Below are 24983 nucleotides of genomic sequence, written 5' to 3' on the forward strand. Positions count from 1 at the left end.
AACTTGGAAATAACTTGTCTTAAATCAGAGAGTAGTCTCTGTAGGGTGCTGATAAGCAATATACAAGTCTCCCCAAATTTGTTGCAATATACAAGTCTCCCCAAATTTGTTGCAGGTTGTGTGTTTGGAGGGAGGGGGTTTGATGGACACATGCTATTTTGAAAGCACATTGGCATTCTTTAAAAAGATATCTTTATATACTTAGTTACAGGAGACAGAGTTATTTGAAGGCATATAAGCTTAAATGGCTCTTCACTGTTTCATCTCTTCTACATGTTTGGTCTCTATTAACTAAGCTCTTTTTTCTGGCAAATGTGGCAAGTATTGGTCTGCAGCTATCCACCATTTTAGTTTCTAAGAATCTCTCAAGGCACGGATCCCCAATGCCCAGACTGCGGCCCACTACCAGTCCCTGAGCCCTTCAGAAACAGGCTGCAGAAGTGGCAGTGAATGCACATGTGTACGCATTCCCCACTTGAGCAAGCAGCGGGCAAGCACAGGTGATTATGCAAATGGAGCTGATCACTCACTTTCTGTGCTTAGAAGCATCTCCTCTCTACACCCCACCCCCCCAGGCCAGTCTGAGAAACTGGAAAGGTTGGGGAACTCTGCTCTACGATCTGAATGTATCCCAATGCATTGTTGAAAAAGATAGATTATGCTTCAGAATATTTTTGCTTTGGGTAAATTTTCTACTCAATTATCTATATGGTAGTCCATTGGGTTTGAAGAATATATAGTGTTGGGTATCTTTGGATACAGAGGTGGCTCTGAATTCCAAGTCTGGAAGCACAGAGTTTAGTATAAAGAAGGCATTGGAAGGCCATTATTGTAGAAACCGTAGGTGTGACATCACACATAGTTTTCTGTCAGTTTTTGGCAAAGCTTGTCTTGCAAGCTGGTGGAAACTTCATAGTACAGAGTTCACCAGAGTATCATTTATTAAAAACATATAAAGGAGCTTGACATCAAGGAATTGTTAGCGGACACATATTAGTGTTCAGAGTAGCAGAGAGGATTTCTATCCTATCTATTTGCAATCAAAAGATTTTTTTTCGGACCTGACTGGAATTAAGTATGTAAACTTTAAAAAAAAATATCTGAATTTTTATCTTCTGTTTTGGTTTTTATCTATGGCAATATTCTCTTTGTGAAAAAGTTACCATGAAGAGAAGTTGCCACTGTGGTCATCCACATATTGTTGTCCTCCAAGTCTTAACTCCCATCAGTCCTCTCCTGCATATCCATAAATCAGAAATATTGAGATTTGTACTGTATGAGCATTTGGATGACCATCGTTGATGCCTGAACAATTGCACTAATTTTGTGTCTCGTTTTTTTTTCTTCATAGGTAAAGTATGTGCAGAATTCCACAACAAAGGTTTTAAGAAAAGTGAACATTATGGCAAAGTCACCAGAAGGAAGTTCAGCAAAAAGTAACGTTCATCCCACGTTGAAAAATTCTGCCATTAAGTGCCAAACAAATCCAAAAAAGAATTACCGGTAACTGGGAATCTAAATCACAATTACTCCTGATCTAAATATAAAGAAACAACAATAACATCAATGCACAACCACGGGTTGTGGTGCCTTTTTCATATTTGAGTTTCAGTCCTCATAATTCATACGTGTCTCCATGTTTAAAACTCCTTTAGTTGTATATACAATAAATCAAAGTTAGAACTGGCTTGCTGTTCATTAGAATAACTGTGCTAAAAATTTGCCAAAATGAGTGCAGAAGGATACCAGTACAAAGCTTTATATGATTACAAAAAAGAACGAGAAGAAGACATTGACCTACATTTGGGAGATATTTTAACTGTGAATAAAGGTACTTTAGTTGCTCTTGGATTCAGTGATGGAGAAGAAGGAAAACCTGAGGAAATTGGTTGGTTGAATGGCTATAACGAAATGACTGGGGAAAGGGGAGACTTTCCAGGAACTTATGTAGAATATATTGGAAGGAAAAAAATTTCACCCCCTACTCCAAAGCCCCGTCCAGTTCGACCACTACCCATGGCACCAAGTCCTGCAAGAGTTGGAACAGAAGGTGATCAATCAGGTTAGTGATTTGTTGTTGTTATAATTGCCCAAACAAACTGAATACCAAGACACTAATTACCTTGCTTCTTTCCCCTAGGGTAGTTTCAATTCTTTAGCACTTCATGCTGTAGAATATTAACACTGCAGGTGGGAAGAAATTAGTTTAAATATTGTGTAGGGTGTTAAACAATGTAAATGAATGTAAATGTAACAGAAGCAAGTTCATTTGATAACAAATGTGACTAGAAATTATTTCACACTGTCTTCGTAATTAAGTAGGCAAACATCTATTAAAAGTAGGGAAATATTTACCACACTCTTCTAAATATGTTTCTTCTACACTTGAGGGATTTCTGATACAAGCATGGGAGGAAAAAGAAGCCCAGTATTATAAGGCACATAATCAATCTGCAAAGATGGCAGAACTGACCAGGCCCTGAGTGCCCATCTCAGAAAAATCAAGTCCTGTAAAACATTCTGACAGATACATAAATGGTTGTTCCAGTGTGTAGAAAGGAGAAAATTGTGACAAATTTAACTGCTGCTTCTGAATTTATTTAAAACCATGGAACTATTGCACTATAAACATGTACAGGTTTTTTCACTATAAGTTTGTTGTTTGTAGTCACAGTATGTGCATATTGGTTTCTATTCAAAATCTTTTTAATAACTTGACTGATAATTAGGCTGGGATAATTAAAATTGAAAACATGAAATCAAATTATGTGGATGGCTTTGTGTATTACCAATTAAAAGATAAGAAACCTAATATTTAAATAGAGTTAACTAATTATGGAATATGTCAACATTGCCCAATTTGAAGTCAGTGGCAATATACTTATGTAAGTGGTTATTATCTTTCTTCTGTTTCTCTTCCACTATGCTTCTGCTATAAAATAAAACAGTACCCTGTCCAAAGTATATGAACAGATTTCTAAAATGGAATTTCGCCTCCTTTTCTTCTTAGCACCATGAGTCCCCAGATTTATCCCCGAAAGTTTTCCAATAATGTTTGGAGAGAAGGATGCCTAGAAATGGACTCTCCACTGAGTCTGTCTATTGCATGTGAAGCATTACACTGGTAGCCAGATTCTTCCCAAACTAAAAGAAGTCATATAGCATGCATTTATAGGTAATCCCCGAGTTACAAGAGTTCACTTAGCGATGGAAGTTGTGACATAACCTTCCCTTCAATACTTACGACACAGTCCCAAAGTTATGAATGTTGCAGCATCACCACAGTCATTCCCCCTTATGAATAACCACCTTGCCTATTCCCCCCACCTCCCGCCTGTGCTGGGCCTGTGGATATTCATCTTATGAAGATCTAGCAAGCCTTCGGTTTCTTGGCCTGCTTCCATACCTCAAGCCGTTGGTGCATTCTCAGTGAATGGAGGCCTAAAGTATAGCCAGATCATGCAAGCTCAGCAAGAGATCTCCTGTTACTGATCTCATATGATCTCATGGTACTTTATGCATTTGTTGTCTGCAAACAGAAGCCTGGACGAATTCTGCAGTCGGAGGAAGCCTTGGGTGGTCAGAAGCACTAGGACCCCTAGGGCCTTCCCCACCCTAAGATACCATTGCATTTAATGACCTGCACATTCAATTAGTGAGTGTGGGTGAAAACAGGGAGTGATCATGTTCAAGTTATGAAATTTACTCCTACAAATCCTCAGGTTGTGAGTGTAATTGGTAGGCTCCATTTCATTCGTAACTCTATCAAGAGTCCTTTTTATAGTTACAATTTTTATCAGTTTTCTGGAGGTGGGAAGAAAGCTGTTCAGATTATTGATATAAATATAAGCTTTTCTTAGGACTTTCCACTCAAAAAATACTGTATAGGTGCATTTAAGCATTCTGTTAGCATACGTAGGAGTTACTTCTCGATTGCTGCAACTTTACAGATTAATAAGTCTGTGTCTCTTTTCCAACATGATTATTGCTTAGCTGCAGTATGATTGCAGAATGTCAATATATATATATATATATATATATATATATATATATATCTTTAAAAAGATTATATATATATATATTATATATATATATATATATATATATATATATATATATATATATATATATATATATATATATATATATATATTTAAAAAAACAAAGAACATCTGAGATGTTAACACTAATGCCTAATCATTGGATTTAGAGCTTCAACTGTTAAATATGGTAAAATAGAAATTTCCAGAGAACAAAACGGTTAATGGTTTATATAGTGCAGATTGGATGTGGGCAGCAAACCAGAATAATAAACTTGCTTTGCAATTTGAATATAATGAGCGTGCTATAAGATCTGCTTGACTTTATGTGGTCAGGTTTATCTTTTCTAAACTCCATAGTTTCAAACTCCTTTGTGCCACTAAGTGGTGAAGAGTCTGAAAAAGTGTTTTCTTACTTTACTGTTTGGAATTAGATTGAAAAAGCCATTTGTGTGGTTTACAAAGTACATCTCTGTTATGGTTTCCCTCCAATACATTAGTTATGATACATTTTCTACAAAGTTTTCCTAAACATATAAGGTTTTCTATAAACTTGTTCTACTTGTGTTTTTGCTTATGTTAATCAATCTAAACAGCTTGACACTTAGTTCAGTTGTTTTGGTTAATCAGAAGTGTTTTGTTGTTTTTAGGAGCACTTAGGCTACTTTTCATCTGATTGGGACTCTAATCCCATGTTTGGAGGGCTGATGTTTCACTTAAGCTTTATTTACAGTTGAGATAATTTTAATTCATATAGTTGACACAGTAAAACACTTTATTCTCTTTTCCTACAGCAGAGAAATTCCAAGTAGTGGTGTAAGTTTTATGCAGAACTAAGATTGATACAGCAACTGTTGATTCGCTTTAACATTTTTTTGTTGTTGTGGCAGCTTTAAAATCTTAACAAATTGCTTAGTACTAATTATATTCACTTATTATTGCCAGTAACATGATTATTATGATTTCTACTGTTTGCATTTCATTTTCTTCTAGTCTGGGAGCTTATAATTCCCTTGATTGTAGTGCTTTCTGTTCTGTTCATATTTTGAAAGAAGAATCATACAATGTGCACAAATATGGCCTTCAAATATTAGAACATTTCTTCCAGTGATGCAAATTATTTACTCAGACCCTATGATCTCTATTCATGGACACTATGAGAAAGTACTCAGCACTAAATCGCAACCACCATTGCTAGACGTCACTAAATAAAATTCTAGCACGTCATAATTTATATTAAAATTTTAGACCTTTAGGTTTTGTATGTGCTCTTGCTGATTTCGGCAGTCTTGAGAGAAAAATATAAATCTGCTCGTTCTGTATTCATATACCCAATATCAGTGTTTCCTTATTCCCCCTCAGCCGAATGATCCCATATGACAAAAGTTGGCTAAAGCAAATGCTTAGCCAGCCTCTTCAGTTCCTCTTAAATATAATTATATAGAAGTCATGAGACTTTATTGCACGTTGGATCTGTTTCCCAGGCAAGCAGGCTTTTTTAGCCCATTCAGTGAGATTTTTCGAAACACCGTTTTTAAAAAGGGGAAATGTATTTTGTTAGTTTTGTTTATTTTATTGATAAAATATACAAAAGTAGGCAACACAATATTTTATAATATTCTGATCAAAGAATTATTTTTAAAAATGTAGCTAGGAACATTATAGGGAGTGGGTAATCCTCAGTAAGCATCTCCAATGTATATTATCAGAAAAAGTACACAAGTAATATCAAGAGTAGTTTGGAAATTGTGTATTAGAAGAAAATACCAAAGTAATTTTTGCCTATTTATGAAAATCTAAACACAGTATAATAATACTGTTGAAAATGCATAGAAACATCCACTTCCTTCTTTTCTTTAAATCATTTCTTTAAATAGAGAATATTGAGAAATGTGGTTTTCTAAATGTATTTTCTTTAAGAATTAGATCATTAGAGCCCATGATAAAGGAATGTCATCTTGTCTGTTGTTCCCTGGGCACAATAAATATAATACAGTTGTTTATGTAGTAGCTGTAGTCCGTAGTCTCACTAGAACAGTGTTTCTCAACCTTAGCGACTTTAAGTCCTGTGGACTTCAACTCCCAGAATCCCCCAGCCAGCTCGCTGGCTGGGGAATTCTAGGAGTTGAAGTCCACAGGACTTAAAGTCGCCAAGGTTGAGAAACACTGCACTACAATCTGCAGGAATCCCTAGGCCATTTTTTACAAGTGTGAATATTGCATCACAAGTATAACTGTTTACTGATGTGGCTTGCTTGGTAGTTTGTTCAAATGAGCACACTGAGGTTATGAAAAGGCAATGGATTCTCCCTTTATGCTTCAATTATAACTTACATTAACCTTTATTAGTAATGATAAGGGTAGTTAATTTCCACAGAGCAGAAAACGGGGGTTAGGGGTGGGAACCCTCCATGGAGTATATTGGATTTATTTAACAACCAAATTGTTCCCTTAACAATCATTGTAAAATTGAGTCAGGTCATATGGTGCCCCACATAACAACTGCCCTACCTTACAGCCAAAATTCTGCATCCAATTGTGATTGTAAATCAAAGACTATCTGTATTCTTTAACTATACAAGGAAGCAACAAAACTGCCACTTTGAATAGCAACCAAGTATGAGAAAACACACACAGACACACACACATATATATATGTATTTGTGCTGATAAATAAATAAAGGGAGACTAGTATAGATCTATTTCAAGCTATTTAGCTCTCATCAGCTAGCCATACCCTTACTGGGATTTGAACCTGGGCTATATGGCATACTAGGCACACCAGGCAGAGATCTTAGCCATTAGGCCACAGGCTCTTATCCTGTTATCAGCGAAGCCAGGGTGAAAGGTATCTATTAGATTTTTACAACCCCTGGTAAGCCCCAATTATGGGAGGAAGCTAACTGCTTCCATCTGTATGTATACACACACACACACACACACACACACACACACACATACACATAAACACATATATGATGATGTATATCAAGAGTCAGGTGGGAATTGGATATATACCTAAAATTTGATGAGGGAAGGGCGCTGGGAAATATTAAGAATATGGCATGTCAGCGGTTGAGTCAGTTACCAATAAGAAATGCCCATTCACAATAAGCTTTTTTTGTGAGTGGCATGTACTTTTGTACTGGTGGGTTGATAGATGTGTGTGATAAGATAAGAAATATTACATTTAATGAGAAAGAATGTTAATTCTTAACAACGGGTTTTTTTTTAATACAACCATTTTCCATTAAAATGTGTTTTTCAGTAAAGATGACTACCTGCCTAAAATTGATTTCTCATTTTCCATGCACATAATCTGTAGTAAAATTGGTAACTATCTTTAAACTGTTCTTTGACTCCACCTGCTGGTTAATACTGGAAATACATCTGATGCCAAATTGGATTTTAAATTAGAAAAAAAGAAACAAAGGCATATTTTTTTTCCAGTTTTGAAAGAAATGTAATTTCTGTAATACAGTGATGCTTCACCAAGCACTGTAAATAATTGTGTTTAACTTGGTAATTCCTGCTGAAGCAAAACATACATCGATTTTCAACTTGTCTATTTTTTTAATGTCACATTGAATGTACAATGAATAAAATTTCATCTCCCTCCCTCCTCCCCCAGTGTAAGGCTTAATCATTATATGAGAAACCTTTTAATTGGGGTAATATTTATTATCAGGAAAAGCCAGGAATAGGTCACTTATGTTTCAGTTAGAAAGATTTAAAAGGAACACCTTTTTTCTGTAACATGTGGTTGTTTGCAACTGCTGAATTCTTGCCAAGGATAATTCTATACCATTCTGTCCTCTTAAATCTTTATTTAATGCTATTTAGAGATATGCTGCCTCTTGTGAAAGAACCCAGATGTCTGCATTGCAGCTGCTTATAAGCCCTTTGCATGTGCAGCTTGCTTAACATTTTGTGTTTACTTGAATAACCATGAAATCAGTTTGAAGGCTAAAATCTGAGGAATTATAAAAATTTAATAGCTTGGAATGAAAAATGTGCTTGTTTTATATTTAATAGTACAGTTTATAGATTCAAATCTATTACATTGTAATACTTTGTCATTTGGAGAGTTAGGGTACCTTGTTTCAGTAGAGCTACAGTACTCGATTTAAATATATTTCAAAAGAAAGGCTGTACTGTTACATATTGTAATTGGTTATTAAAATTTCTGATTCCTACTCCAAAATTTATTGCATTAATTGTATCTTTGCACAAACATACATATAACACACAATTCATATAAGAATGCTTAAAAGCTCTGTTGACTAAATCTGAAGGTCTTATAGTGCTTAAATTGACAATATTTGTAGTATAAGATAATGGCAATTTCCCTACATGTTCCCTACTGGAACATGTTTGAAACTCTCTGTAGTTCCAAAATTATAAATAAAATAAGTCCAGAAAATATTTTGATGCTCTAACTTGATTAATTGCCACAAAATTAATTAATTATTATTTAACTATCTTATTTAGTGATAGTTAACACTTTCAAAAAGGACACCACAATAATTTTATGTGCTACATGAATATATGTTCCAATAGTTAAAATTATTTCAATGTATTAATTTGATTGCTTATTTTAGAAGTAAAACATTTTGGGTCAGGCATGGGAATCCAAGAATGACACAGTTTAATGCTCTAAGCAATTTCTTTATTGCTCTTTACCTATGGACAAAATCTTGCCAGACTAAATCTCATTCTGCATAACTATCTGATAAATTCTGAGAAGAAACTAGGGAGGATCCCTTCCATTCTGCTTCCTGCATAGCAACAACTCAAGGTTGATGTTTCTCTTCCCCCTCCCTAATCCAGTGCCAGATTCGAACACATTTAAATTACCACTCAGAAGCAAATCCTTTTGTGATTTTAGTAAGATTTATTTCTTGGGTAAATATGGCTACTGCCCCCCTCCCCCCCTGCTAGTTTGGTATTTTGAAAGTTTTAACCCTAATAGATCTGCATCCCACCAGGATAGAAAAAGTCTGGCAAAAAAAGAGAACATTTAGTAAATTATTTTCATTAAGTAGGAGATTATTTCTTTTAATTTACCAGCCTTGTACAAGTAACTCCTCTATATTCAGAACTGAAGTGTCGTTGACAAATTTCAGCCTGTGAATTTCCCAAGGCCAGATGAAATAGACATTGGGGAAGCAAAGCACTGTTCATATGTTGCTGAATACAAAATTCTTTGCCACTGTAGTTGGCACAGATCTTTCACTGATCATTGGCATTAACTGAATATTATATAAGGTTCCTGATAGGTGACAAATAGATAAATAGTACAATTTGTCTGACCTTGACTACTTTTTGTTCTAGGTGACAATTTTGCCATAATTGCTCTGACTTGCACATTCAGTCAACAAGTTTGCATTTGTGTTTCATTTTATTAATAGTCAAAGTTTGCCCCTTTGACTGCATGATCCTGTTGTAACCCTCTCAAAGGTTATTTCTGAGAATGGAAAGCTGATAATCCTTGGAAACTAGCAATCTACTCCAACTGTATACTGACCAGCTGCAAAAATGTAGAAATGAACACCACTTTCTGTCCTTTTGTGTAAAAAGCCTGATGCTCAGATATTTATTCTTGAAGTACAGGATTACATTATAAGATAGGCTTGTGGGATTTAGTGAAAGAGAGATTTCAGTTCTGATTTCAAATTGGAAAATTCATATTCAGCTCTAGTTAAGGTTTCCTCCAATGTTGCTTAACAAATGAAGTCTGATAAAATAATTATTCTCTTTTTATGTTCTTAGCAATAACGTGGATAGATGCAAACTTCGCCATGGAATTTTTCTTTAAAATATTTATGGAAAAATTCCATTAAAAAAAAGAAAGCCTATGCTTTTGTAAGAATGTTGATGCTACAAATATTTCCCTACATACTGAATAATGCTAACATTTGGATTTTTTTTCTACTGTTTACTTTCTGATGCCCTGATTCTTTCTCACTCTGAAATATCAACCTATGCAAGTCAAAATCATATAGGGATATAATCTAGATACTGTTTATTCATACTTCTCCTTTATGGGTATTTGGCATATAAAAATGTCATTACCAATGGGCTCCCCCCTCCCCTTTTAAGAAATAGAAAAAGTGTGTATGATTTTTTAAATCTTAACACCTTAGGAACAAAACAGCAACATTATATAGTTTCTAGTTAAATTTTGCTATTATATCTGTACATTTATTATTATTGTCCATTGAGACAAATTCAAGAAATATTATGTTGTTGATCTTAAGCTTTTAAACGTATTAAGACCTGAACATCTTGTAAATTCATGTGATGCTTCAAATTCAAAATAGCACATAATTGGCCTATATAAGCAATTTCATGAAAAGCATTATTGAGAGATTTTTCCCCCAGCAGCATTTAATTTTGACTTGACCTCTTTGTGGGCTTCAGAATCTTGCCTGGTAGTAGGAGAAAGTGCCGACGAATGCATATTCACTAACACAATGGTAAATATCAAGAGTTGTTTTGTTTTACAATAGATATTTAATCATACAAGTAAAGGGACTGCTCAAGTGCAGTGATGCTGCATATTCTGCTTTTATTTTTAAAAAAGTGTTAAAAAGAAATTAAATACCGTACTAGTTCAGGTTTTTTGCAAATTATTTTTTGCTACAGTTTTTTAAATAGTGACAGTAATAACCCTCTTTAAACTGAATAATTTTAACTGCTAGGCATCTTTAGCTTGTTCTGGTTACGCACTATGAAAAAGAGATCTCATGTAACACATTTCCTGTTTATACTACATTGGCAACTGTCTTTAGTGATTCACTCTTCAGAGTTCACACAAAATGCATCTTTAAATTAGTGCACTATTGATGGAACTTCTAACTTACAGTGCATTATTGACAGATCTGCTAACTTACGCACAGTATAAGATGGATCGGTTAAACACTTGATAATTTTTAAGGTAAGTGTTGTGGTGAGATATTGCAGAACAATTTGAATGAGGAAGGGAAAGCTTGTGAGACGCAGCAGACCAGAACCGATTCTTGATAAATGCAGGTGTGTCTCAGCTCCTTAAAAGCATGACTGGCTAGAATAGCCCTGTTCATTGGACTATTCTAGATAGCGTAGAGGTTTTGGCTGATATTTAATCAACATGTCTGTCATTTGAAACCTTCCCCAACTGCATTCTAATAAGACATGTTTTACTATCTTCCTGAGTTTTAACTAGTCATTTCTCTCATGATGAAGGCAAATATACACCTCCAGGATAATGTTGCAGGATCTAATCTGGGTCGGTTACCGGGACCAGAGGTTTTGGATGGGCTCTAGCATGAGTCCGAAAGTTTGGAAGACCAAACCTCTGGTCCCGGTGATTGACCCAGATTGGATCCTGCAGCCATTTCTCTGTTTGCGAAAAACAATAATTCTTGTTCTGCAATATGGTTGTGTGTGTGTGTGATTAATTGATTGGTTATGCCGAGTTTATGTTCTCTCTTTTCTTTCTCCAATGTAAAATATTTATGAAATGATATAATGGTGAATTAGGTGTGGTTGGAGGCAAGACAGTAATATTTTTTGTGTGATTGACCGAATTAAATCTCTTTTAGAAACAATTCATAAAAGCTCCAAGTCCACATCAAACTTCACTCTATGCCTGAGGGCAGAAAATTCTTAGATTCCATGAAACTATACATCTCTGTTTACTATCCTTATTGAAACATGATACTTCAAATTGAGGTATATTAAGATTAATACATACTGTACATACTGTAATTGTTGAAAGCACCATTAAAATAAAAACCACTATCAACAGATATTCATTCAGATTGCATTGAAAAGGGGAAGATCGATATAGGTTGGCGTAGTTTTTTAAACTCCAGATGTTTCCTCTAAAATACACATGTGAAGTCAGTTTGTTGAAGAGAAAGTCTCTTTTTTAGCTTATGTAAAAAATCTTACATGTACTATTTTAATTGAAAGAATCTATATTTTTTTAAAAAAAATCAAGGATGACATTCTCTCTTTCCTAAATCTCACTGGCTAAAATATTTTAATAACAAAATTATCACAAGATTCTTGTTTTTGTTCTCATATATTTCATAGAAATTTGCAGATTTTGCCTGAGAAAGTAGCATAAAATAGGACTTCAAAAATAGCCTTGGCTTGTTGTTAGATCTTAAAAAAAATCAGTATTAATTATTGCTATTCTCATGAATAATCATTTGAGTTCTATATTGCATTGTTTGGAAAGTATTATTAAATACCCCATAGGAGCTAAATGGTTGACTCTTTTAGGTTCAGCTAATATTTATGGAAAAACCTGTGGAAAACATCTATGAGAGTAGTTGCTTAATTAGCTAGTTGTGTAACTAGCTCATGTTTTGCACATGGATTGAAATAGAGTTATTTCGTTGGTATGCTGCATAAATTAGTTGCAGTCTGCAATAGTTGAAATAAGTCTTATAAGACAGTGATATAGATAGGTGCTTAAATAAAAAGTAAATGCACACACATACTGTACATACATGCATACACAGATACATACTTGTCTACTGGGAAATTGATGTCAAAGGTTTTTTTCTAGGTAGCTAGAATTGTACTATCAGCCTTTTGAAGGCCAGGTCAGGAAAGAAACATCATAAAGTTGACTATAAAAATACTACGTAGACTATAATAACAGAATCTTGAACGTCTGCTTCCCTCTCTCTCAAACCCCAGTGACTTAGAGTGAGGTTTTAGCTACTTTCTCATGCATTTCCTGGGCTTAACATGCACTTGTTTTTGTAACTATTTCTGTATATTTATTCTAAGGTCATCTTTGTGGCTCTCTTCAAGTATATTGGTAAAAAACCCTAATTACGTGTAGCATGACATTTCAAATTCTCTTTCCCTCATGCATCTCTCATTGGGGATCTTCTGTAACAGATTTGAAGTTATGTACAAAATAGAACAAAATAAGGGAAAGTCCCATTGCATCATCAGATAGATGGTGCAGCAAGCATTTCTGAGCTATTTTGATAACTGATCACCTTTTTTGTTCCCTCAAAGTGAGTGACTATGAGTGCTGTAGTATCCACTTTATGTACTATATGCTCTAAGTAGATCTTATATAAGTGGTGCATTGCATATTACGTGTTGCTGTAGGCAGTTCTCCAAAGCTTTGTGGCTTGACCTCCTGACTCTCTTGTAGAATATCTTTCTGCAGTGACACTTGTATTAGTATTAAAGAAAATTAGTTCTGCAATCTCCTTTGGAACTTATGTCTCCCCTCAACCCTGTTTGTCTTTTCTAAAATAATCTTTAAAACATCCTTTCTTGGGTCAGTTGTGCAGCCACATGACCTTCTTTCCTTCCTTCCTTCTTCCTGTCTTCTTCCTTTGGAAATTGAAACATCCAGTGACAAAAGCTCTTAGAGAATTGATGGAAATGTTCTGACATTGTAACCTTTCATTACAGATTTAATTCTATGTGATCTTGGAAAATGGAAACTAAACTCCTTGATATTTGTGAGTTTCTACAGTGCTGTTGACTGGAATAGAGTACAGATAGTTCTTAGCTTATGACTGTAACTGAGTCATATATCATTTTGATTGTAAGTCATTGTGGTCGGAGAATTAGATTCAAAGTTAACAACTATTTCTTATGAGGGTCATTAAAAGAAATCAGCAAAATCATTAAGCAAATCCATTTTCCCAATGGATGTGTTTTTTCCCTAAAAACCGGAAGTAAATACCGCCAACTTCCCCCCAAAAGTCACAAATTGTAGTGTTATGATTCTGGGATGTTGTAAACAGCCGTAATGGTAAATTGGTTGCAAAGTGCCCAAAATGTGATCCCATGACCATGGGGGCCGTGTGGCTGTCATTAAAATGGGTTGTAAGTCAATTTGAGGAAGTCTTTTGTAAATTTAAATGGTTGTTAAATGAACGTAAGTTAAGGGTTACCTTTATAAGGAGTTTCTAGGTACAGCCATGAGAAATCCAATTCCTTTTATATGCTGTAGGTTTTGTAATACAGAGAGAAACTAGGCATTTTGTAGCCACAGAGCAGCATGTAGTCTCCAAGTTCTCCTTTTTTCTGGTTATGACTGTTGAAAACTGACAATAGTTTCCCACAGTTTTGAGATGGGAAATACATAGCAACTATACTATAAGCCTTAAATAAGTGCATCTTACTTAAAAGCCACACGATTGATATATTATGTGCTATCAAGTTGAGGGCAACTCTTAGCAGCCATCTAGATAGATTTTTTTTAATGACATTCTGTCCCTAAACTGGTCTTTGCTTCTCATTGAAACAGATACTTTTAATGCTGGTGGACTCAATACTGTTTTTGAAATCTATATGCATTTCCTTAGATGCTTCAGAACACTCAAGAATGTATACAAACAAGCTCTTTCCAATCATATATACTTGAACATAGCTACATTTTTTTCTGGGCTCCTCTCCACTCTTTGGCATCTGCTTTTTGGCTGCCTCTGCGTACAAGTACATGCACAAATCTTTTGACTTCATCCAGGAACAACTTCAGATAACCATGTGTAGGGGCCGAGGTGGCGCAGTGGTTAAATGCAGCACTGCAGGCTACTTCAGCTGACTGTAGTTCTGCAGTTCGGCTGTTCAAATCTCACCGACTCAGGGTTGACTCAGCCTTCCATCCTTCCGAGGTGGGTAAAATGAGGACCCGGATTGTTGTTGGGGGCAATATGCTGACTCTGTAAACCGCTTACAGAGGACTGAAAGCCCTATGAAGTGGTATATAAGTCTAACTGCTATTGCTATTGCTATGTGTACAATAAAATATAATTTAAAAAGTCCATCAACCTGTAGTCAAAGCCAAAAACAGTGTTGATTCCTGGATATTGTCTGTACAAGGCCTTGCGTTTTACTTTGCATCCCACGGGATGCCTAGATCTGGCATGCCACCCAGCATGGAAACAGCAACAGACTGGCATGCGGTGCCTCTGCCAGCAAAAATGGGCCACGCCTGTCCCGAGCTCCGTTTTCTCCGTTTGCAGAGGGTTGCAGGAGGTTGTGCCAGCCTAAAAGGGAGATTGGGAACCCGTTTTCTCTGGCAAAGCAGTCGGGCCACCGCAGGCATCCCTGACACGAATGATATCCAGCTGGTCTTGCCCATCCCAGCCCCCCCCCAAGGTCAAACACAATGCTGATGCAACACTCAGTGAAATTGAGTTTGACACCCGTGGCTTAGAGAGAGACTGGCCCAGCTGCCTTTGTGCCTAAAGCAGGCTGGAACTCCATCTCCCAAGTTTATAGCCTGATGTCTTAACTTAACCAAACTGGCTCTTTGTAATCTTTTAACAATGTGGATTTTAGTTCAAAACAAAAAATAATGTGAATATAAAGATAATAAAGGGTCATTTCTAAATACACTATATCACCATGATGGTGAACTTACGGCACACGTGCCAGAGGTGACACACAGAGCCCTCTCTATCGGCACGCATGCCGTCGCCAGCTACTCTTCTGGTTTTCAGTGCGCACATGTGCACTGGCCAGCTGGTTTTCACAGGCACTGGAGCACCAGAAAGCGACCTGAAAACAACCTGGAAAAAAGACCTGAAAACAGCCTGAAAATGGCCCCAAAACTAGCTCGTTTTTCAGGTTCTTTTCAGGTCGTTTTCGGGCCTTTTTCAGGACATTTTTTTGGCCATTTTTCAGGCCAAAACCAGCCTGAAAATAGCCTGAAAAATAAGCATGCGCCTGCTGGCCAGCTGGTCTTTGGGTTTCTGGCGCTCTGGGGCACGCTTATGCACACATGTTCTGGTCTGGGCACTCTGTGCCGAAAAGGTTTGACATCACTGCTATATTATGAGAAAAAAGAGCCAAAATGTCCCCTCAATACATTGAAGCTTTGTACAAGATGTGAAGTGCCTGTTTTGGTCTTTCAACTCTTCAATATCCTGAGAGTATCTTTTCAAATTAGACAGAATTTTTTGCCAATTTCTTTGCCAAACTTTAACTTTACTTCTTTCTTTTTAAAAAATAGAACACTTTGCTTTTCATAACTGTGTACAACATATATAATAATCAAAATGGAATTTTATTCACTTTTATTAACTTCATTTGTAAATACGATCTCCATTTATTTCTTTGGACCATGACTTTATGTAATGCTTTCATTTGCATACCTATTTTAGTTCCCTGCTTTTTTTCCCCTCTGCCTTTTAAAACTGTGACATTTAGAAAAAAAATGGGAGGGAGAATAGGAGCGGTGAGTGAACAAGAGATGGACGGAACATAATAATAACTATAATTTTTGAATGTCAAGGAATTGTGAATGTAGACTTATATAAAGGCAATTACTGCAGGAACCCATTTGTGCTTGGCAGAGCAAGTTCTGACAGATGATAGGAAAGTACATGTGTGCGCTCTTCATTATTTGATTGTCTTAAGAGAGTCTTATTTGAGTTGGCAGATTGACATATTGAAGCTTATCTGCTGATAATATTACAACTTGCTGGGGAATGTGAAAACCTGGAACATTTTTTAGAAATTTTTAAATCTTATTGGGTAAAAGTGGATAAAATGAAGTGGAAGTAAATTACAAATTTTGAATCACTAAGAATATCTATACTGATTTATTTATTTATTACATTTCTAACTTCTAGAAATATTGGATGGTTCTAAATGTCTGGGTTTTTTTTCTTTTAAACATAGTCAGATAATCTTGGATAAACATAGTATAGTTTCCAGTGGAGGTGCTTGTCATTATTTCAAGATGAGAAGAAAGTAAAAAGGATCTTCTCTTGAGTTTCTTTTCCACTTATTTTCCAGTTACAGGGTATATTGTCTCTTTGACCATTATCTTGTTAATATCTCTTTGCCCAGGATCTTTCCCACTTACTGTAGGAAGTTAGCACCCACACCTCTCCTAGAAAAATGAAGTATTCTAGGAAATATTAAATAAGCAGAATATTATATTTCCCTGGATGAGAAATGGAGAAACATGTTTTTAGGCAGGAAACAGACTCACTCTTCATGGTACCTACCATCCTCAATATCCCACAGCAGATGTCTGCACTTAAGAGATAAAGAGTCTATTCATAGGCAGATGCCCTCACCCAAGATCCAACAAAGGTAGGATTAGCCCTCTACCCATTTCACCACATGGCACCTGGGAAGATTACATCACCCAGCAAGGCTCAGCCAAGCTCAACCCTGGGACTGGGGACATGCAGGGAGAACTACAGAGTTGTCCCTACATGGCCCCATGGGAGTCTGACAACGAATCAGAATACAAGCTCAAATTCAAAAGCCAAGAGAGAGCAGAGTATAAAACTCAGGCACTCTCAGCATCTCTTCCCCCCCTTTTTTCTTCACCTAACATCTTCAAGGCATGTGATTCTGTCCACCATTAAAATCATCTTTGCAAACAGCCACCATGTTTCCAGTGTCTTTCTCCCCACTTGAAATTGAACCAAGGTGGACATTTCTTCCAACAATTCCATTATAGATAATGACTGGCAGATCAAAAGGAATTCAAGGCAGTGTCGTTTATTGAAGGCTCATTCTTGATTCCAGGGACCACAGTCCAAACTTGTTTGAAGATGTCATACAATCTGGCTTTTTAACAACAACATTTATGTTCATGGTATGTTACCTAAACACACATACACAGTTGCCCTAGGAAGCTCACCATATTCATGTATTACTTTTGTTCTTCCAAAATGCATATTACATCTTCATGTTATTATTGTTCTTTTGGGATTTTTATAAAAGAAAGCTAGTAGAAAAACTGTCATAACTTTTGCGAATGAAAATGCTACTTTATCCGCAGTTTATAGAGTAGCAGCACATAACAGATATTTTCACTCATAGTCATATTGGAAAAAAAAAGAGGTTCCAATTGGAGCCAATAAAAAACATCTGTTGCCTTATTTATAGCTCCCATTTCCAAGAAGTAAATTCTTTAGCACATGAAAAACTGGATGACAGCTCATAATTCATAAAGTTACCACAGCCTAATCTGATAGTACATCATGTACAAAACTCCTCCCTATCATACAGACAATATCACTTCCTTTTAACACGAGATACTGTGCTGCATATTAAATTGGTAGCCTACATACTTTGGAGCACTCATTATAATAATTAAAAGATAATAAAAGGGCCATAATACTGTACTATTACAGAAAGCTGACTCAAAATCAGGAACTCGCTATTGGAAGATGGATATCCCCACTGTGTTTTGTTAGAAGCCAAATTTTCTTTCATCCCCCAAATCTGTTTTACGTTATATTATATTGATTCTGATTTAAAATGTTTGCTAACTCAACCAGCCACTTCACACAGTCTGATGATTGGCTCTGAAAAAGGAGGGAATTTTGAAACAAAGCTATATTAATACATGTACTTGCAGGTAATGGAATATCCTTTATAAAATAGAGTCAATCCAAAAAATAAAGTATCCCTCAAATCAAGACTGAGTTCAGGTTTTATTGGTAACAGGATGTTTTGTATTAATCCTCTCATCCCTCTTAATTGAGCATATTAGGTACAATTATAGAGGAAGTTAAGGGACGCAGTGGCTAAGACACTGAGTTTGTCAATCAGAAAGATCAGCAGTTCGGCGGTTTGAATCCCTAGCACTGCGTAATGGAATGAACTCCCGTTACTTGTCCCAACTTCTGCCAACCTAGCAGTTCATAAGCAAGTAAAAAATGCAAGTAGAAAAATAGGGACCACCTTTGGTGGGAAGATAACAGCGTTCTGTGCGCCTTTGGTATTTAGTCATGCTGGCCACATGACCACGGATACATCTTCAGACAACACTGGCTCTTCGGCTTTGAAACAGAGATGAGCACCGCCCCCTAGAGTCAGGAACGACTAGCACATATGTACAAGGGGAACCTTTATCTTTATGGAGAAAGTTACATTACTGAATCCCTGTTGAATCATTGAGTACAAATCTCATTATCTAGGTTCTTGAGAAGCTTTAATTTCCTTCTGAAACACAATCTGCTCTTTCTCCTTGGTCATTGTCATTTTCCAGATTAGATAAACCTGCACATCTTTTCAGTTGTCTCTTTAGTTCACTGGGTCTCAAACTTCCTAATGCTGCGACCCTTTAATACAGTTCCTCATGTTGTGGTGACCCCCAACCATAAAATTACTTTATGTTTTCCATATTTTTTTTGAAAATATGTGTTTTCCGGTGGTCTTAGGCAACCCCTGTGAAAGGGTCATTCTACCCCCAAAGGGGTCCCGAACCACAGGTTGAGAACCACTGATTTAATTGAAAGTGGCTGGGTATGGAAGTCTGGTTTGTGTTTGTACAGCATGAACCTTGACTATAAAATTCACATGTCTGAGTCATGTTTATCTATATGACAACAATCTGTTGAGTAGATACATCATAATTCCTTTCCTAAGAGTTCTCCTCCAATACAAGTCTCTAAACATAAAAGAATAATTTGGCTTTAGAGGTAAATCATAATATTTGTCTCCTGTATATCTTGTACTAAATGAATCTCTTTTTTCCATGCTTTGTCCAATTACATTGTAGAAGGCAGATATAAATTTTGTTATATCCACTTTCATGCTTCCTCAAGCAGTAATGAAAAGTTTGAGAACTTGCAGAGCCAATTTTCTAGCTTTAATTTTCCATGCACCTTTGCCAGGTAATAACTCTGAAGATCTCTTTTTACTGAGAACTCCTCCAAAATGTGCAGCTGTGTGCTGGTTTCATCTTGCAGTTTGTAACTATGTTGGCAGTGTTTAAGTACAAGGTATGTTGTCAGCTCACACGTTGTCGTTGCTAAATGCTGTTCAGGCCTGTCTCCATCAGTGAAAGGGGAGAGCTTGTAGATTGGAGGAATCCCAATCTCTTTTTAATTTGATTGGTTATTACAGAGACAAGATAAAAATAGAACTAGCATTTCTGCCTTATCGTTAAACCTGGGGTAAATGTTTAATGACCAGTGAAGAAGGCTCAGTGGAACACTTTCTTTGGCGTGTACATTTTGGAGACAATATGACTTAAAATAAAACAGAAGAGTGTGATTTTTTCATGTGGGAAAACTAAGATGATTACTTTAAGTGAAAAATTGATCCTGGATTGTAGCAAAGAAATCTGTAAAGTTGTTCAGATTCTTAAGAGTGGACTTGGGTCTCCAAATCGCTGGGCAGTTTTACAACGCACTTCAAAACAGAAGATAGTTTTAAAGTCAGGTACTGGTTGATGACTACTTGTTACGTTTTGTTTTTGTTTTATTTTGTGCATGATCATTACAAATTGCATGTTGGCATTAATAGAGTATCTAATAAAGTCTTTACTTGTAGGCTAATTTAATTAGTTAGTTAGTTATATTCTTAACGTATTTCTTTTTATAGTTTGGTTTATAGCTCCACAATTTAATGACCAGAATGGAGCCTATCCATTAAAGTCATAAGTCATGATGGGCATAAAATAGATCTCCCCCCCCCCCCCGGTGATTGATCAATTTTTTTGACCTTTTTTGCAGTAATTGTTAAGGAATCCATTGTTCACTATGGGCTAATTTTGCTGGAAATGGGGAAATAAATGCTGTTTTTCAGCAAAAATTTAATAAAACATGATCACATGGCAGGCAGCTTAAATGTGGGCCAGTTGCCGAGCGCCCGAAATGCAGTCACATACCCTGGAGATGACCATTGGAACTTCAGAACCTGGTCTTAAATACCCATGGAGAGGTTGCATTACTTTGGTCATTACCTGTAGTTCTTGGTTTAGCTTAATTCTCATTATATTTTGATACATGTAAAATTTTCTGCTCTATCCATACTCAAAGCTTGTTTTGACATGGATAGGTGGATTATTAAACTTGATTCCAATCTGTTACCATATGTTTGCAGCATCAATTTAAAAAGTAAAAGCATCCAAACTAAATGTGGCCTTTTTTTGTAAATCATGTAAAATGGTGTTTTGTTCTAAGAATATTATGGAATGCTTAATTTGGAATGCAAATCTTTCCTGGTTTTTTTTTCTTAACCTAAATGAGCACAAAAGGTTTGATTTCACCACCACCACCACCACCAAAGGTGGCAAGTTAATGTTGAAAGTCCCAATTGTAGTGTACAAGTAATTCATCCTTGAACTCAACATTTCTGTTGCTAAGCAAGACAGTTGTTAAGTGAGTTTTGCCCCATTTTATGACCTTTTTGCCACAGTTGTTAAGCAAATCACTACAGTTGGTAATTGAATCATGCAGTCGTTAAATCTGGCTTCCGTCATTGATTTTGCTTCTTGGAAGCTAGCTGAAGGTTACAAACCATATGACTGTGCGGGACAGTGCAACCGTCATAAATACATGCCAGTTGCCAAGTGCCTGAATTTTGATCATGTGACTGTGAAGCTGCTGCATTTGTCATAAGTGTGGAAATGCAGTCATCAGTCACTTTTTTCAGTGCCATTGAATGGTCACTAAATGAATGGATGTAAGTCGAGGTCTACTTGTAATGGTATAGGAAGTTTATACAAAAGCTTTTCAAATAGAAGAGGTTCCTTTAAAAAATTAAAGTTTCTTAAAATGCCCCTTTTTGGTAAGGTAATAATTTTTTCATCCTGGTTTAATTATCTGTTTAATTACTATGATTAGAATCTACAGATTCTGTAAAAGAAATGATTTCCTTTTGGGTCCCAAATTCTCTGAAATGGAAAAGTGAAGAGTATGTAATGAAGGGCAGGGCACAGGAAGAAAGAAGCCTAACCCTTTCATTTCAATCTAGTACTGATGATCTTACCTAGTTTGAGTAATGAAACAACTGCAAGGAAACCACCAAGCTCACCAATTATTCCTCATTTGGACCCTGACCTACAAATACTCTTTATTGGTACCTTTCATTTCCAACCAATTTCAATTAATTTTAATAAAACGTATTGGAATGTTGAACTGGATGAGAGCAGGGGGGGGGGGGGGGAAAGCAAATGCAAGAAATAAAATCCTAATTGTCCTAGATAAATTGCATTTTAAATAACAATATTTCATCTAAAGCATAGATTCATTTCCAGGAACATTATAAACGTCTTCTTGGAAGAAAAAAAAATGCCCTATTTCCTTCCCTTATTAAAATATTATTTTTAAAATCTTGTTTTCTGGAATGATTACTTTGCAGGAAATTAGAAAGAGTTTAATTAAATTGTCCAGCACATTAAGGTTATCAAAGTATGTGCACATTTAGAAATAAGCCCCACTGAGCATTGGATTTATATTCAAATAAATATAAATTGGATAGAACTTGACATATTTCAGAGCTCAGCTTTCTGTTCATTGTAGCATCCAGGTTGATTGCAAAAATATTTCTAAGTCTAAATCATTTAGTTTTGCTAATGGCATGCAAAAAGGATGAAAAAAGTTTCTTCCAAAGTATGTTTAGTATATCTATTTAATATAGAAGGTGTGTGTGTGTGTGTGTATGTGTATATATGAATTCACACACACACACACCAAGGGAGGGAAGGAGAGAGAGAGGAAGGAAGGGGGGGAGAGAGAGAATTAATTTATCTCCTGTATTTGTTTCAAAATGTTTGCTTTAAAACCTCACTTCATTAATGGTTCATACAGAAATCACTAGCTAATTTGTGACTCTAATGACAAGGGAGATGGACAAGAAATAATAGCAAGAATGTTGAAAATTACGACCACATAAATGCAAGCCAGCTGTCTGACCTCATGGAAACCCATTTTTTTTAAGAAGGAAAATTATGACATGGGAATGCCCACTTCATGTTACCACTGATTTGTCTATAATTTGATTTAAACATGAACTTTGATGTTGCATCAAATTTTATATTAAACAAAATTATCATGTAAATGAAGGACAGAAGAAAAAACACAAGGAGAGTTGAAAAAGGGAAGTTGTCCAGTGTTTTAAATTTAATCATGTGCATTATATCTCAGTCTCTTTATAGATTTCAAATGTAGCTGAATTTTATGTGTTTGTTTGTTTGTTTTACAGTGTTTACACTTTCGGATCTTTGTGAGCAGTTTTCACCTCCAGAAATTGCACCACCTCTTCTTGTGAAATTAGTGGAAGCTATTGAAAGAAAAGGTATGAATAGGTAGAATATAAATGTTAATAAATTGATATAATAACCTATATGCTACTAAAACACATTTTTCTCTTTCACTGGATGAAACAGTGCATTTTAGCGCAACAATTTTTGAATTGTGGTATCTAAACTGTGCTAACTTGCAGAATGTGTCCAAAATCTAGAGTCTATGATTTCTGTGGAATTAAATGCAGCTAGTGAGTTTATTAGCATATTTAACAAAGTTTACCTAAAATAGCTAGAAACGGACATAAAATTGAAGACAATGTACTTTGCTTAATTGAAGCAAATTATTTTGTATGTAAGGTTTGACAAAAAAATCTCTTTTATAAAGTTAATTTAAGTTTCCTCACATACTTTGATTTTCTTAAGAATGGCGCAAACAAGCAAAATGCGTAACAGAGAAGTAGTTCCTATGCCAAGGAATTATTCTTACTCTCCCTCCCTCCTAATTCTATCGTATCTTCAAAACAATGTTGTCTTCTGGTGATTATCTGGACTAATTTTCTTGGCAAGGTTTTTCAAAAGTGGTTTGCCATTGCTTCCTTCCTAGGGCTGAGGGAGAAGAACTGGCTCCTTCATGTCTAAGGCAGGATTTTAAAACTATGGTCTCTCAGTTTCTAGCCTTAACCACTCTACCAGACTGTTTCCTTTCTATCAAACTGTTTCACTTTATCTCTTCTTACCTAAATTTAAAACTTATTTTGCTAAGTTTTTCAATTGATACTGAAGTTTTTTAAAAAAACTTCCACTATTGGTGATAGTGTAAAGAGCGTAAGGGAGTTGGCTGAAATTGTGCTTGCTGCCCACAACTTCTCTTGCGTGGGCCAAGTGTTAAATAGAAACAACCTCAAATACTTCCTTTGATAACAAAATAGCAATTGCGCTACCTTCAACACATACAACACACGCCTGACTTTGTTTTACACTGAACAAGGTATTCACTCCAACTTGCCCTAGGTTTTCTCCATTTCCAAATGTAACAAATGTACAGATACATTTTTTTGCAGTCGGTTTCTGAAAAACAAAAGACAAAAAACTGCCACTAGTTATATTCAAAACAACTCTTATAAACTAAAATTAGGCTTTCCAGCTTCTAAGATCAGAGTCTCCCAGGTTTTCCAAACAAATACTCAACCAAAGATGGCAGCTTTTCTGAACAAGCAAATGAATGTTCAGAGGCATTCTGTTACGCATCAGTTGAAATATTAGTGCAGGTAGTTCTCTGGCTGTTAAGTGCTGCAGTCATTAAGTGAGGCATCACAGGACACTAGCAATGCTATTTCTGCATTCTCCATTGAGACTGCTTATCAGGCTCCAGCTGTGTAGAGCACAGTAATGGAAATCATGTGACACCAGAGTGGTGTGACCATTGTAAATGGGAGGGGGGGTTATGCCATCATAACTTTGAGTGGTCACAAAATGAAGCTGTTGATAAAGAGGATTACAAGTACTGCTGTAGTTACAAAATTATGAATGAAGGATAATTGGGGCAGAAAAAAATGTCACTGAAAGAACAGTTGATAAATTTTAAATAATGAGATTGCTGCCTAATGCAAAATTTGATTTGATTTGATTTCCTGAATCTGAGCTCCTCAGAAACTACTATAAAAAATACTTTATGCAGTCCTCAGTTCCCTTTGCCTTGCAACACTGGATACTTGCAGTTCTACTTTTATCTATTACATTTATTCCTTATCCATTATTTGGGAGCTCAAGGCAGCGTTCTTACTATTTCCATTTTTGACCATAGAAACTAGTCAGGGTATATGGTGCTAGGAGTGATTGGCTCAAAATTGGCCTTCATTCATGTCACAGCAACTAAAGAGTCCTACATTATCTAGGTCCATGGTGGCGAACCCATGGCACACGTGCCAAAGGTGGCACACAAAGCCCTCTCTGTGGGCACG

At 36.0% G+C, this 24983-nt stretch overlaps 1 protein-coding gene across 5 annotated transcripts in view; it reads left to right on the forward strand.

The window, feature by feature from the left end:
* Positions 1 to 24983, forward strand: part of PIK3R1 (phosphoinositide-3-kinase regulatory subunit 1) — a 105725-nt gene that overhangs the window by 9583 nt on the left and 71159 nt on the right. For all 5 annotated transcript variants that reach the window (XM_087715588.1, XM_087715586.1, XM_087715587.1 and 2 more), the window contains exons 2-3: positions 1352 to 2062; positions 22980 to 23072. In XM_087715588.1, the coding sequence (XP_087571714.1) occupies positions 1729 to 2062; positions 22980 to 23072 (427 nt within the window). In that variant the 5' untranslated portion in view covers positions 1352 to 1728. The remainder of the gene's footprint in view (positions 1 to 1351; positions 2063 to 22979; positions 23073 to 24983) is intronic.

This window comes from Thamnophis sirtalis, unplaced genomic scaffold (assembly GCF_051295495.1).
Source record: "Thamnophis sirtalis isolate CommonGarterSnake01/CBP01778 unplaced genomic scaffold, rThaSir2_p1.2 scaffold_5, whole genome shotgun sequence".
Taxonomy (NCBI): Eukaryota; Metazoa; Chordata; class Lepidosauria; order Squamata; family Natricidae; genus Thamnophis; species Thamnophis sirtalis.